Source organism: Sander vitreus, chromosome 11 (assembly GCF_031162955.1).
Source record: "Sander vitreus isolate 19-12246 chromosome 11, sanVit1, whole genome shotgun sequence".
NCBI lineage: Eukaryota > Metazoa > Chordata > Actinopteri > Perciformes > Percidae > Sander > Sander vitreus.
The window spans coordinates 18,239,045-18,251,208 of record NC_135865.1 but is presented as its reverse complement, the minus strand read 5'-3'; the positions used below and the strand labels follow the sequence as shown (position 1 = coordinate 18,251,208).

General features: G+C 40.3%; 1 protein-coding gene across 1 annotated transcript; it reads right to left on the bottom strand.

The window, feature by feature from the left end:
• Window positions 1-1,779: 1,779 nt before the first annotated feature.
• Window positions 1,780-11,039, bottom strand: lrrc58b (leucine rich repeat containing 58b). Its single transcript, XM_078262062.1, has 4 exons — window positions 10,328-11,039; window positions 6,307-6,435; window positions 5,893-6,170; window positions 1,780-4,008 (listed from the first exon to the last, which is right to left on the bottom strand). The coding sequence occupies exons 1-4, from the start codon at window positions 10,783-10,785 to the stop codon at window positions 3,815-3,817; spliced, it is 1,059 nt and encodes a 352-aa protein (XP_078118188.1). The 5' UTR covers window positions 10,786-11,039; the 3' UTR covers window positions 1,780-3,814.
• Between the last annotated feature and the right edge of the window lie 1,125 nt (window positions 11,040-12,164).

Genomic DNA, 12,164 nt, shown 5'->3' with positions numbered 1-12,164 from the left:
TGAAACTCAAAGCACCGTCCTTGCCAGCCAGGCTGAAAGAAACAGTGAGGTGCAAAGGAATTGAATGAAATGCTGAGATAGGAAGTGTGAAAAGAAATGAGAGAAGAAGAAACACAGCAGTTAGTGGCTTGTTAAAGGATTAGCAGATTGTGCGAAGCAGAATGCACTCGCCCTGGCAGCTCTTGGTTCTGGGTTACAGGAAAGGTCTCAGTATTCAGCCTCGAGAATGAACTCACCTTCATATGCATGAAACTCGGGGACATTCAAACTGCAAAATGGTTGGATTGATTGGTTTATGGGTTAGCACACTTCAAACTCTTCAATAGTTATCATATTCAATAGTGCATCTTTTGGGCACAAAAACCACATTCTATTCAGAAATATCTTGCCTTTTAGCAACTGGCATTAAAAACTTCTAATGCGATGGAAACTTAAAAAAAGGTTAAACAGTAAAATATATATCATTTCTACATTCTCCTAAAACACTTACGGCTTTAAACAAATCTCAAAAGGCCACAATACAAACATTTGAAAGATTTTACAATCTGTCTTTATTATTGCTATTATATACTGTACAATCTACTTACATTATCTGAATGGGGTACAAGTAAATACAATTAATATATCTTAATATATTTTCTGTCATTTAAATATGTAGTGTTTATCATTTGAAAAATTATTTCTATAAAAGCATTTAATTTTGTTATATAAAAAAAAAAGACTTGTACTGTTAAGTCGAGTACAAAAATCAATTAAAAACGACTTAATTCATAATGTTAATCTTGTCACATTTCAGGGTGCATATATCACATTTCTTCATACTCTGTTTCACTCTGTTAGAGGTCACGATTAGTAAGGCACTTAAATGCTCTAGTATAGACGTTACTGTAACATAGAGGAGCGTTCTTCTGTTTTCTAAACATTTCTTCTTTTTTTTTTACCTTTATTTAACCAGGAAGAGACTCATTGAGATTAAAAATCTCTTTTTCAAGAGTGTCCTGGCCAAAAACATTAACGTCTAATGTGAAGCCAGTTGTTACCTCCTCACTCGTGGACAGAACCTTTCTGGGAGGCTAATGACATCTCCCAGCTTTCCACACAACAAGGAAAGCAGAGCAGAAGTGTAACCAGGAACAGAAACAGCCATTTCCAGTTAGAAATTAAGGATTCTGTCTTAAAGTGCTCATATTATGCTCATTTTCAGGTTCAGGTTCATAATTGTTAGATGTTATATCAAAATAGGTTTACATGGTTTGAGTTTCAAAAAGCACCATATTTTTGTTGGAACTGCACATTGCTGCAGCTCCTCTTTTCACCCCTGCTCTCTGTTTTAGCTACAGAGTGAGACATCTCACTTCTGTTCCATCTTTGTTGGGAGTCGCACATGTGCAGTAGCTAGGTAAGGACTACTAGCCAGTCAGAAGCAGAGTATGAGGGCATGCCATGCTTTGTAACTGCTAGCAGATGCACGTTCATCATGGAAGTGAAGGCTGGACTACAACAGAGCTGTTTGGAGCAGTTTGTGACCAGTGTTTTCTGTTGGAGATAGTAAGTGCCTTTGGGGTGGACTTTGGGCTTTTTCATTTTGTAAACCTATAACGTGCAAAAATAATATATATATATATATATATATATATATATATATATATATATATATATATACATACAAGAAAGGGAAAAAGCCAAAACGCATAATATGAGCACTTTAAAAATAATCAATTCAGAAATAAAATATCTGTGGGCTCCATTCTCACACACACATTCTTATACCTAGAGAAAACTGAAAGCCCTGAACATAAACATGAAGGCTGCCACTGTGTTTTGCTGAAAAGCTATTGTTTCAGTGCCAACACAGTGAATGGTTTCCCCTGGTCCACCCCACATCCACTTTTTGTGATTAAGCCTGCACAGGCTTTCCTCCATATACTCACATAAACCATTTTCTGGATTCATTTTAAACAACTATGCCAACATGGCAAAACTGTGTAAGGCTGGTGTGCAGACAAAAACAGATAAACCTTGATTTTTTAATATTGTGCGGGACAGCTTAACTGCACAAAACCTTTGCCCAGCAGGACCACAGTGTAAATAAGGCCATCTCACACATCATACTGAATCAATTTAGAACACTGTAGTGTAAAACTACGTCATAGTTTCTGCATACATATTTAAAAAATGATTTTTTTTTTCCTAGTTGGCATGGCAGTTTTGAAGCTCACCTGGTATGAGAAATGTAAATGAAACTGTGTGTCACCAGTAGCTGGACAAAAAAAAAAAACATTGTTCATATCCAAACTTTGAGAGAATGCTGTTGCTACTAAGAAGCACAAAGTGTGGTATGGAAGACAAAGTAAGCTGCCCTGAAAAAGGAAAAGAACCCTGCCGCTCCATCAGTCTTCACTGAGTTTCAAATGCCCCCCTATACTGGGCCAGGAGACCAGCACTTTGATGAAGTCTTGACTGACGGACTGTGGATTTGCATGGCTACATGGGAAATAGGAGTTTAACTTTACTCATGTTATGTGAGTAATGTGTAGTGAGAGAAAGTTTCATAAAATGGGAGTTAACGTGTTTTCAGAACCCCAGGAGGAAGTCAGTCTCCATACAGCCACACAGGCTGACCGACCGTTAAACAGTGTTACGGTTTGTGTGTGTATGTGTGTTTATTTGCCACATTTCCATTGCATGGTATGGCACGGCTATACTCAACTCGCTCTTTTTTGGTTTTCCATTTGCAAAAGTTCTGAATAGTACCTGGTACTTTTTTGGTACCACCTCAGTATGATTTCAAGTGAACTGAGCCAATACTAGAAAGTGGAGTTAAAACACTGCAGACCACTGATTGGTCAGAGAGAACTGTCACTAACAGCACATACCCGCCATTTTTAAATAGCCAAGCTACCGTCAATAGCGACTGCAATTTTTTTTAATTCACTCACCCCAGATTTAAAAAATGGCAGCCCACAAAACTACGTTGTACACTATGTTCACAACGCCGTACAATTGACGAAGTGCAGACATCGTTGCCGATGAAAACATCCACGAGTGCCGCGTTGAAGATGATAGGCCAGGGCAGTTTCACACTAGCCTGACAAGCCAGAACCACATCAAGATGTTGGGTCCGGGAACTCACCATTGGCAGGGCTCAATCCGATGGGCGGGATAAACGGTGGTCTTTCAAATTCTTTCTGCACGCAATAGGATAGCGCTACAACCAACCAGAGCAACGCAGGTTGATAGATTAAACGTATCCGGTCGGCAAAACTCTGTACACATCTTCCTTTTTTAAGAATGACTTCAGTGCCGTTCTTTGTTCTTTTCTCAAAGAAAAGCTTAACTCCAAGTCTTCAAGAGTCGCAGCCAAGTAGCAGGGAATTCACGTGGAACCGTCGCAACTCTGCCGTCATTATGTTAAGCCCGCCCACCGACTCCATACACAATGTGATTGGTGAGTTTGGTTTTTCCAGCTCGCAAGCCAATGGAGAGTTGCTAGACCCCCTGGCTGCAAATTACACGGGATACAATAGGGTGCGTCTAAATTTCTAGGCTAGTTTCACACGGCATCGCTATGGCAATCAGCTGAGAATGCTGCCTAGACTGAGGGGGTACTATCCCGCAGTGGAAAACAATTAGAGAAAAGCACCTGGTACCAAAAGTGAGTTTAGTGGAGTAAAGCCGAACCATGCAGTGCAAATGAGGCATGTGTGTAGTAAAGTCTGACAGCCAACTTTGAATCTCTGTATAGATGTTGAACACAGTGACAGACTGACAAGGCTGGGCTTGTCCAAAGGGTCAAAGGCTCCTCCACGTCATACTATCCCAGAAGCACCCTCTGCAGGCGGTAAGCAGGCACGCTGCTCTCTTCCTCAGACTCCGCGTCACTCTGGGGGTTGGAGCTGCAGGGAGAGGTGCACTCTGGGGAGCACAGGTAGTGCATGAGGGGCAGCCGGTACTTTCCACAGAAGTCCACGAATTTGATCTGCCGCACACATGAATCAAAGTAGACGCCTGGAGAAAGTAGAGAGTGACAGGAAAAACAAAGCCAGGTTCAAGTGGCAGGTCAGTGACTGAAATTATTTTGTGTAGATATATGTATGCACATGAATGCTATCAACATAGTACAACAATATTCATACATTACATCATCGTCATAAACTCAGATGTAAGCTGTACACCCAGGTAGGAAACAGTAAAGGGAAAAACAAACACAGGATATGTTATCAAAGTGGTTCTCAACCTGGGGATAGGGACCCCTATAAGGGGTCACAAGACAAAATTAAGGTGTCGCCAGATCATTAAAAAAAATTATGTTATGGGAAGTGAGGCTCTCCCGTGTGTAGAAAAGTACCATAAGCGGCAGCTGCCGCTGACACAGTGATGCACATGCTTTTCCATGGATAGTGAAGCTACAGTAGTCAGTGTTTTATGTTCGCTGCAAAGACAAACTAAATCACCTGATTAATGCAACGTGATGACGACATAACCCGGCCATTTTTCACCGCAGAAAGCTGCTACCAGCCAGGCTAAAGCTAACATAGTTAGCCTAAAGAAACAAGGCGTCAGCTGTCCCAACTAACGTTATGGTTCGGAACTGCGACGCTGGAAACGTAACACTAATCTACAACAGCAGTCTGTTTCTGATATAATGTCATTTACACTGATTTAAGTGCTCTTGGATACACAGTTTGTTGCAAGAGTGTGACATGCAGGCTCTGCATGCACAGCAAACCACCAATCATGATCAATTTTAATCAGTTTATCAAACAACCAAAGCAGGCCCCGCTAGTCGACCACAACCTGAAGTTTAGAGGAAGCAACATGCATGCATTATTAATATCATTCACTTTAGCCTGGATTGATATTACATGAATACAATGGTGTCATGTCAGTCAACCAGTGTATTTCTTCCTAATTTTCCTCTCCTAAATCACTTCAGAAGAGTAATCGCAGCGCGTACTTGCTTTGGTTTTTGTAAAGCATTAAAGTTCAACAAAGACTGGTTCCCATAAGAAAATTTCCTTTTTCATTTTTATTTTCTTTGTAGATGCATTCCCCTACAAAATCACCCCAGTAGTTGAGAATGATTTAGTATTTCTAAATAGGGCTATTTATGTCCTCTTGTAAAAATTAGTCTTTTTTTCATATCACAATATATATCGCAGGGAAAAAGAATATCGCAATGTAAGTTTTTTCCAATATCGTGCAGGCCTAGTCGCAAGTGAGGAATTCCTTATTTTATGGGGTCAGCCAAAAAAGGTTGAGAACCCATGTCTTTTCATAGCCTCATGAGACCGTCCTGATCTCGCGAGCTCCAGTTTTCCACTCGCAGATCAGTCTGGCATCTTGAGACAGAAAATTTGGAGCCGTTCACCAAACGACAGACCAATCAGCGTTGGTTTTGGGGCGGGTTTAGGTGTAACGCAACAAGAAGTGACTGTTCAGTCTAAACAACATGGCGGCTTGCACGGATGAGATGAGCGTAGCTATCGCGCAAGTTTTATCCAAATTAGAACGTATTCCTTCATTGAAAGAAGAGCAAAAAACGGCACTGGAGGCTTTTCTCGGAGGAAAAGATGTTTTTGCTCTTCTCCCGACTGGTTTCGGCAAGAGTTTGATATATCGTTGATCTGATTGGTTGATTTGGCCCGTCTATGTTGGTGATAGACAGATGGTTTATCCAATCAGCTAACCAGTATTTTCGCCCCTTCCCAAAAGTTATCCAATGGAAAGTTGCCAGGAGTCAGGTTAGTGTTTTCACATATTGGTGGAAAAATGACATAAATAAAAAATAAATAAATAAAAAAGAAGACAAATCCTAACATCATAGAATTAAAAAAAATAACATCAATCTGTGCATTCTCTTCAAATACTGTGAAAAAAAAAGGGTCTTACCGGCACACTTGGGGTTGGGGCACTTGCTGGCCAGGTCTAGGTAGCGCAGCAGGTTTGACGGCAGGTCGTATGGGTTGTAGGGAATATTTCGGCTCTTGACGGTACGTCCTGCCAACTCTAGCAGTGACGGGGGGTCGTAGGTCATCTCCTTGACAAAGCGCACCACCAGTGGATTGCCACGGAGACTGAGCTCTTGCAGGTGCACCAGGCAGAGGATCTCCCTCGGCAGGTACGTGAGCAAGTTGTTGTGGAGACTTAAAGATCGCAGCGAGTGGAGCCTGGGGTGAGACAGAGAAAAGTTTTCACCTACAAAAAAAAAACATGACTACAGACAGGAATCCTCAATGTACATTAACATATGGCTTTTTACTGCAGGTTACACTGGTAAGATACTGGTGGTGTATGTGCAGTTACCTGGTGAGCTGCGGGGGGACACTTTGGATGCGGTTATCACATAGGACCAGGTAGCTGAGGTAGGGCAGGTTAGCCACTTCTGGGGGAATGGCTGTGATGAGGTTTCCACCCAGATACAACAGCTCCAGACTAACAGAACAAAAGGGAGGACAAGAGTCAATTTTGAGTTTGCCATGTTTAACTCAAGTACTGAATATCCCGCACAGTACAGTACAGAAGTGATTTTCACACCATTTCACTCTTTTTATTGTTCTGGATGCTCTTATCTTATGGGATATCAAATTAAAAAGGGAATACTTTTTTTCAGCTTCAACATTTGCAGTTTGTAATACAATTTGCTGCAGTGTCAGAGTCAATGTAGCCATGTTTATTCATAAGAGGTAAAGATGTTCTAAAAAGGGGAAATTTTCTGCCCAACAAAGCTGAGTGATCCCAAGTTAAAACTAATACATAAACCACAAGGGGGAGCTAAAGATGCATTGTTTCATGCTAAAGAGTTTGTGTGCATGCACTTGGTGTCCCAGAGACCAGAATTATCTTAGATTCTTAGTTGTTTTTTTTTGTACAGTAGACACACTGATTTAGGACAAAGTGTGCAAAGATAATATATGCAATATATATGCATTTGGATTAATGTTATAACAAATATAAACTTATTTACATTTTAGATGACAATAAAAAAACGATATGTACATGTTTGTTGTATTAAGACAACAAAAGGACCCTGGTAGGTTAATGGAGGTATGGAGTACACAGGGTGGTAATTGGGAGTGAAAGAGAGACGGGGAGAGAGCAATGGATGGCTGGTCAGCAAAAGTAAGCTGTCAGGCCATCTGCCTGCTGGAACTGATGACACAGCAACGGCGAGACAGGAAGCCATTATACTGTCCTTGGTGGCTAAGCACTGAGCAAGCCCCCTCTGTAAAGGGAACTGAGACATTCAGGGTCTGCGCACTGCCCTCACTGACACAAATCAGCCACCAGAGATTAAAATGATAGTTACGGTGTGTATCAGGGACAATATAGAAAGCTCACAATTAAGCACAATTTAAGCCTTTTTCCTGGGCCATTCCACCCAAAAAACACTGGGTCAAGGTTTCTTCTCTAAACACATCAAGACATATTATATCACGTAGATGTTGTACAGTTATATAGTATTCACCCATGCTTAGGCCTAGTCCACAAGTCTATGGGTATTTTTTTTTAATTGCTTTTTGTATGCATTTTTGCCTTTTGTCCACACACAAAATGTGTTTTAGGTCACTGTTAATGGAGGTTTTGGAATACTCCAGCCAGGGTGAAGTCTTTTAGAAACGCTGTTTGTGTGTTTTCGTAAAGACAGGGAAAACAGAGTTTTAAGCTTGTAACGTCAGTGTGTGCGCCGTTATCTCCTTTGTGAGGCGTCACAAATGAGGCGACATTTCTTGCAATGGCAGACGTGGCCAAAATAGTGCTGGCAACATGCTTGCTAGCAGGATTTTTGTACAAGTTTACACATAGTTACTCTTCTATTGTATTGTGAAACGGAGGCATCAGTATGCGCTACGGAGGTCACTGCTACATAATCCAACACTGCCACATCACTAGTCTTGGAGCGTTGGACTTCTAGTTGGTGGATAGTCATCGGGTAACAGCTTTTTTTCAGGCTTATGATTGGTCAACATCTTCTTCTTCGTGCGACTGGGGTTATAGCGCAACCTATTGGCTTGGCCATGCTCTTGACAGCGCTTCAATTGTGTTTTTATGTGGACGGAGACTTTTCTTAACAGTGCATGTGTGGACGGGATTTTTTTTTTTTTTATAAAGAAAAAAGGAAACCCCTGTTTTTAAAAATACGTGTGGACTAGGCCTTGGAATACTGTATGAGTAAGTCTTTTATGATTCAAAATAAGTATGCTTTATGACACTAACCGAGAGAAAAACTCTGATATGTCCTCTGTGGAAAAGGTAAATTTGTCACAGGCTGCACTTTCCTGTCATTAGTAACTACTGTTAGTTTCTCCAAAACCAGTCGGTGGTTACCGGAACAGCTTAAGTGAACAATTATCCTACACACACTATGAATCATGATGTTTACAGGATAGACTGCCTGGAAATGATCATGACACATACGGATAGACGTAAAAGAGGTATGGTAAATACCATTAAACCCATAGAAATAATACAATTTTGAAAAGGGAGAGAAAAACTGACTTATATTTAAATTACATTTTAAACAATTCTACAGGTTGCCCGAGTGTGACTGTGTAATAGATACTGTAAACCAGGGGTGTCAAACTCAGTTTCACTAAGGGCCACACTGGAAAATGAGAATCACATCAAGGACCAGACATGTACGGGTTTATTGACATGCTTTTATTTAATCCAAAAAGTTAAATATCTTTGACTGTATTATTGCATGTCTCGTATAGTCTTCTCACTCACAGTTTGGTAGACATAAAGTCCTAAAAAAGTCAGCAAAAATGTTCCTAGCCATCATAGAAGAAAGCGCCCAAAAACTTTGAAAAAAGCAACAAAAACGAATAATAGGCGACAAAAACTAGGTGGGCCAAAGTGTATTGTAACCAAAATTGATATGATATAAATCTGCGAGGGGCCGGATTTGGCCCGCGGGCTTTGAGTTTGACACGTGTTCTGTAAACAGTTCACAGGTGAACAGTAAACAGGTGGGTCAACTCCTTTGACTCATGCAAAACAGCAGGTTAAGAATGACTTAAGTGGTTATACAGTACTTTCTACAAGACAACTGACAAAAGGGAATTCAAAGCTTTCCATATGGAGCATGAGCTGCAGCATACAGATAAAAGCTGACTCTGGCAAATGTAAACCAAGAATGCACCAAACATTTTAAATGCCAGGGTGACCTTTTGCAATGTACCAAACGTAGTGTTTGGTTACAGGCCGAGATGGCTGGAGGGATAACACTGAATGTGTGAGTGTATGCTCAGAATAGGCATTATGCCATTGACTTATTACTTTAACTAGCCTACATTGTAGTTGATGTAGTGCTGCAACTAACCATTATTTTCATCTGATGATTATTTTCTCAATTATGTGATTAATCGTTTGGTCTATTAACTGTCAGAAATGTGTAATGTCAGTCACATTTTCCTGCCTTTAAATTGCTTTTTTTTGCACAGTGCAAAACAAATAAAAAGGGATTAAAAACTATTTATCAATTATCAAAATAGTTGAAGATTTCCTTTTGTTGATCTGCTTTATCGATTCATTGACTTATTTCAGCTGTACAGTTTATTGTTACATAAGACAAAGAAAAAGCAGGAAATCAATTTGTTTGACAAATGACTTCAGATGAATTACTTATCAAACCAGCACATTCATTTTATGTGAGTTGACTAATCAATTAATCGACCAATCGTTTAAGGTCTAAATTGTTATAGGCTTACGTGCAGTTTAGTGTCACAAATTATTTTCCAAAAACTGAGTGTCTCAAAAGATGAGGGTCTTATTTGAAACAGGTTAAGGTTAGGGATAGGTTAGGGTAGCACAGGTGGTTTAGCAGGTTCATAATTAATAAAGGACATTGTATGGGGAATTTGGGACACTAAACTGCACGTATACCATTGTTATATATTCTGATTGGCTGGTGGTTGCCAGTTAAAAGTTCCAGTCAACAGTTTTTACCCCCATTTTATGTAAATGCATGCATTTCATAAAGAAGGTAACCATTGCAACATCACTTGGTTTCCATGCTATGTACCAGTTGACTGAAACGTACCACCAACTAAACCTGAGCTAAACCGACTACAGATAATCTGGATAACGGTAACGTTAATTGTCATTGGTATAAACTCGATAATTTACTCCGAGGTGCCCCAATACGGACAATAATAGAATCGGAAGGAAGCTTAGTTTCCTTCTTCGTTGACCACCCGGTCCATTATCTAGCTAACGTATTAACGTTATGGAATATCGTCGATTAAGGCCAACTATAACGTTAACTACAAAGAGTGTAGAAATACACATTGACATTAATTGACCGTGCCCCCTTACCACCTACCTGGTTAGATTTTCTATCTCTTCAGGTATACTTTTCAGTCTGTTTCCGCCGAATGAAAGCGACTGCAGACGCAGCAGTTTCATACACTGAAGTGGGATCTCCTCAAATCGGTTCCCACTTAAGTTCAACACCTCCAGCTGCAGAGAGCCGAACTCTTTGGGCAGCGAAAACTCGTCCAGGCGGTTGTTCTTGGCTATCAGGGTTTTCAGCCTCGTCAGTCGCGTAATGCCCTCACAGATGGCAGACAGTCCATTGTTGCTGATGTCCAAAAACTCGAGGTTGCAGAAAAGGCTGACCGACGAGGGTAGCGAGGCTAGTCGGTTGTAGTTCAGGTAGAGCTGTCTGGTGTCCCTTTTCCTCTCGTCGCTGATACTGTTAACGTTGATAGTGGTCAGACTCAAACGGGAAAAGTCAAGCACGCTGTCGCTTGCTACCGCTGCCCCTTCGTGAATCTCCATGTTGGCAATTTTAGCGTGAAATTAAAACTCTGAACAAAATCTTTGCAGAAGTTTTGCTGTAGGTTAGCTCCAGGACTTGTCTATTTTTGACACGGAGAAGGGAACAATTTCTATACAACCGCCCGTAACATTTAACCACATTTCTAGTGAAAATCTAGGTCAGTAATTTAAGGAAAAGCTGTTGTAGCAACATGTACGAACATTGAATACGGTGTCACTCTCCTACAACATAGCCGTTCTTTGACGGGAATATTTGCTGCCATGTTTAGAGATTGGCTCATTCTAAAACAAACCCCGCCCACGCAACCGTTGATTGGTTAGTCTCCCAATCCGTCATATTACAAAAGTATTAATTAAGAGATTTGTAACACGTTTATGGCATAGTTTATTGACTTTTTTTTTTATAACTGTACAATACCACGTTGTCATGTTTAATTGCGCTGCTTTCCATTCTTGCAACAACGGAAGAATAAAGGCCAATGATCCATCATGCCAGCTGCCGAGTGCAGTCTGCCATTACGCAACACCCCTCTTCTGTTGCATTATGCAATACTCTGCTGAAGATGTGCATAGAATGAGAAAAAAGGTAGGCTACAGGATAACTGGGTTCTTCCCACTGTATTCAGATCTATCCATATGCCTGTCACAGCTCTATTCTGTTCATGTAACTCCATTAGGAGAATAAGGGCACATTGTAGAGGTGGGGGAAGTAAGATTTACTTAAGTAGACCTACTGTAGTTTTTGAGGAACTGGTTCTGACTGCTATAGTTACCAGATAATATAAACTTAGATTTTATAATCAAAACATGACACATACTTATAATGCACTGTGACTGTTAAAACGACTAGATAGCCTATATATGTGGAAATAGGCTTTGTGCCACCTGGACCAGCTTAATCTCTAGCCTATATAGTTTACCATGATAAACCTGATAATGCATTATGCCACTGTCTGGCCCTTACATTACCCTTACAACAAATACTTGAGTAAGTATGTAGCCTAAATGTATATCTATTTAGCACTTTTCTAAACAAAATTTTAAAGTGCTTCCCAATACAAAGCATTTAGCACAATATCAAACACACAGGGGCAACAAAATAAAATTAAGAAATAACACAGAAAATAAGCAAAAACATTAAGTTAAAAAAGCAAGGCAATATAAGTGAGTCTTGATAAGTTTTGTTAAAAAAATTATTTTAATAATGTATTAGTGAGAGAAACTTTTAGGGTTTCGAGGCAAAGACAACAAATGAGCTGTAAGCAGGGGATGGGAACATCATGTACACATTGATTAGCTGACTGGAGAGACTTTAAATCACTTTGTGTACACAATTGAGGAATGTACTCAGAGACTTCACCATGTAGCGCCTGATACAA

Bases quoted from the DNA above. Each gene is read 5' to 3' on its own strand.
- lrrc58b (XM_078262062.1), bottom strand. From the start codon at position 10,785: ATGGAGATTCACGAAGGGGCAGCGGTAGCAAGCGACAGCGTGCTTGAC. The intron at 6,436-10,327 runs GTAGGTGGTAAG...TTGTTCTGTTAG, and splicing joins GAGATAGAAAATCTAACCAG to TCTGGAGCTGTTGTATCTGG. The intron at 4,009-5,892 runs GTAAGACCCTTT...TACTTTCTCCAG, and splicing joins CCCCAACCCCAAGTGTGCCG to GCGTCTACTTTGATTCATGT.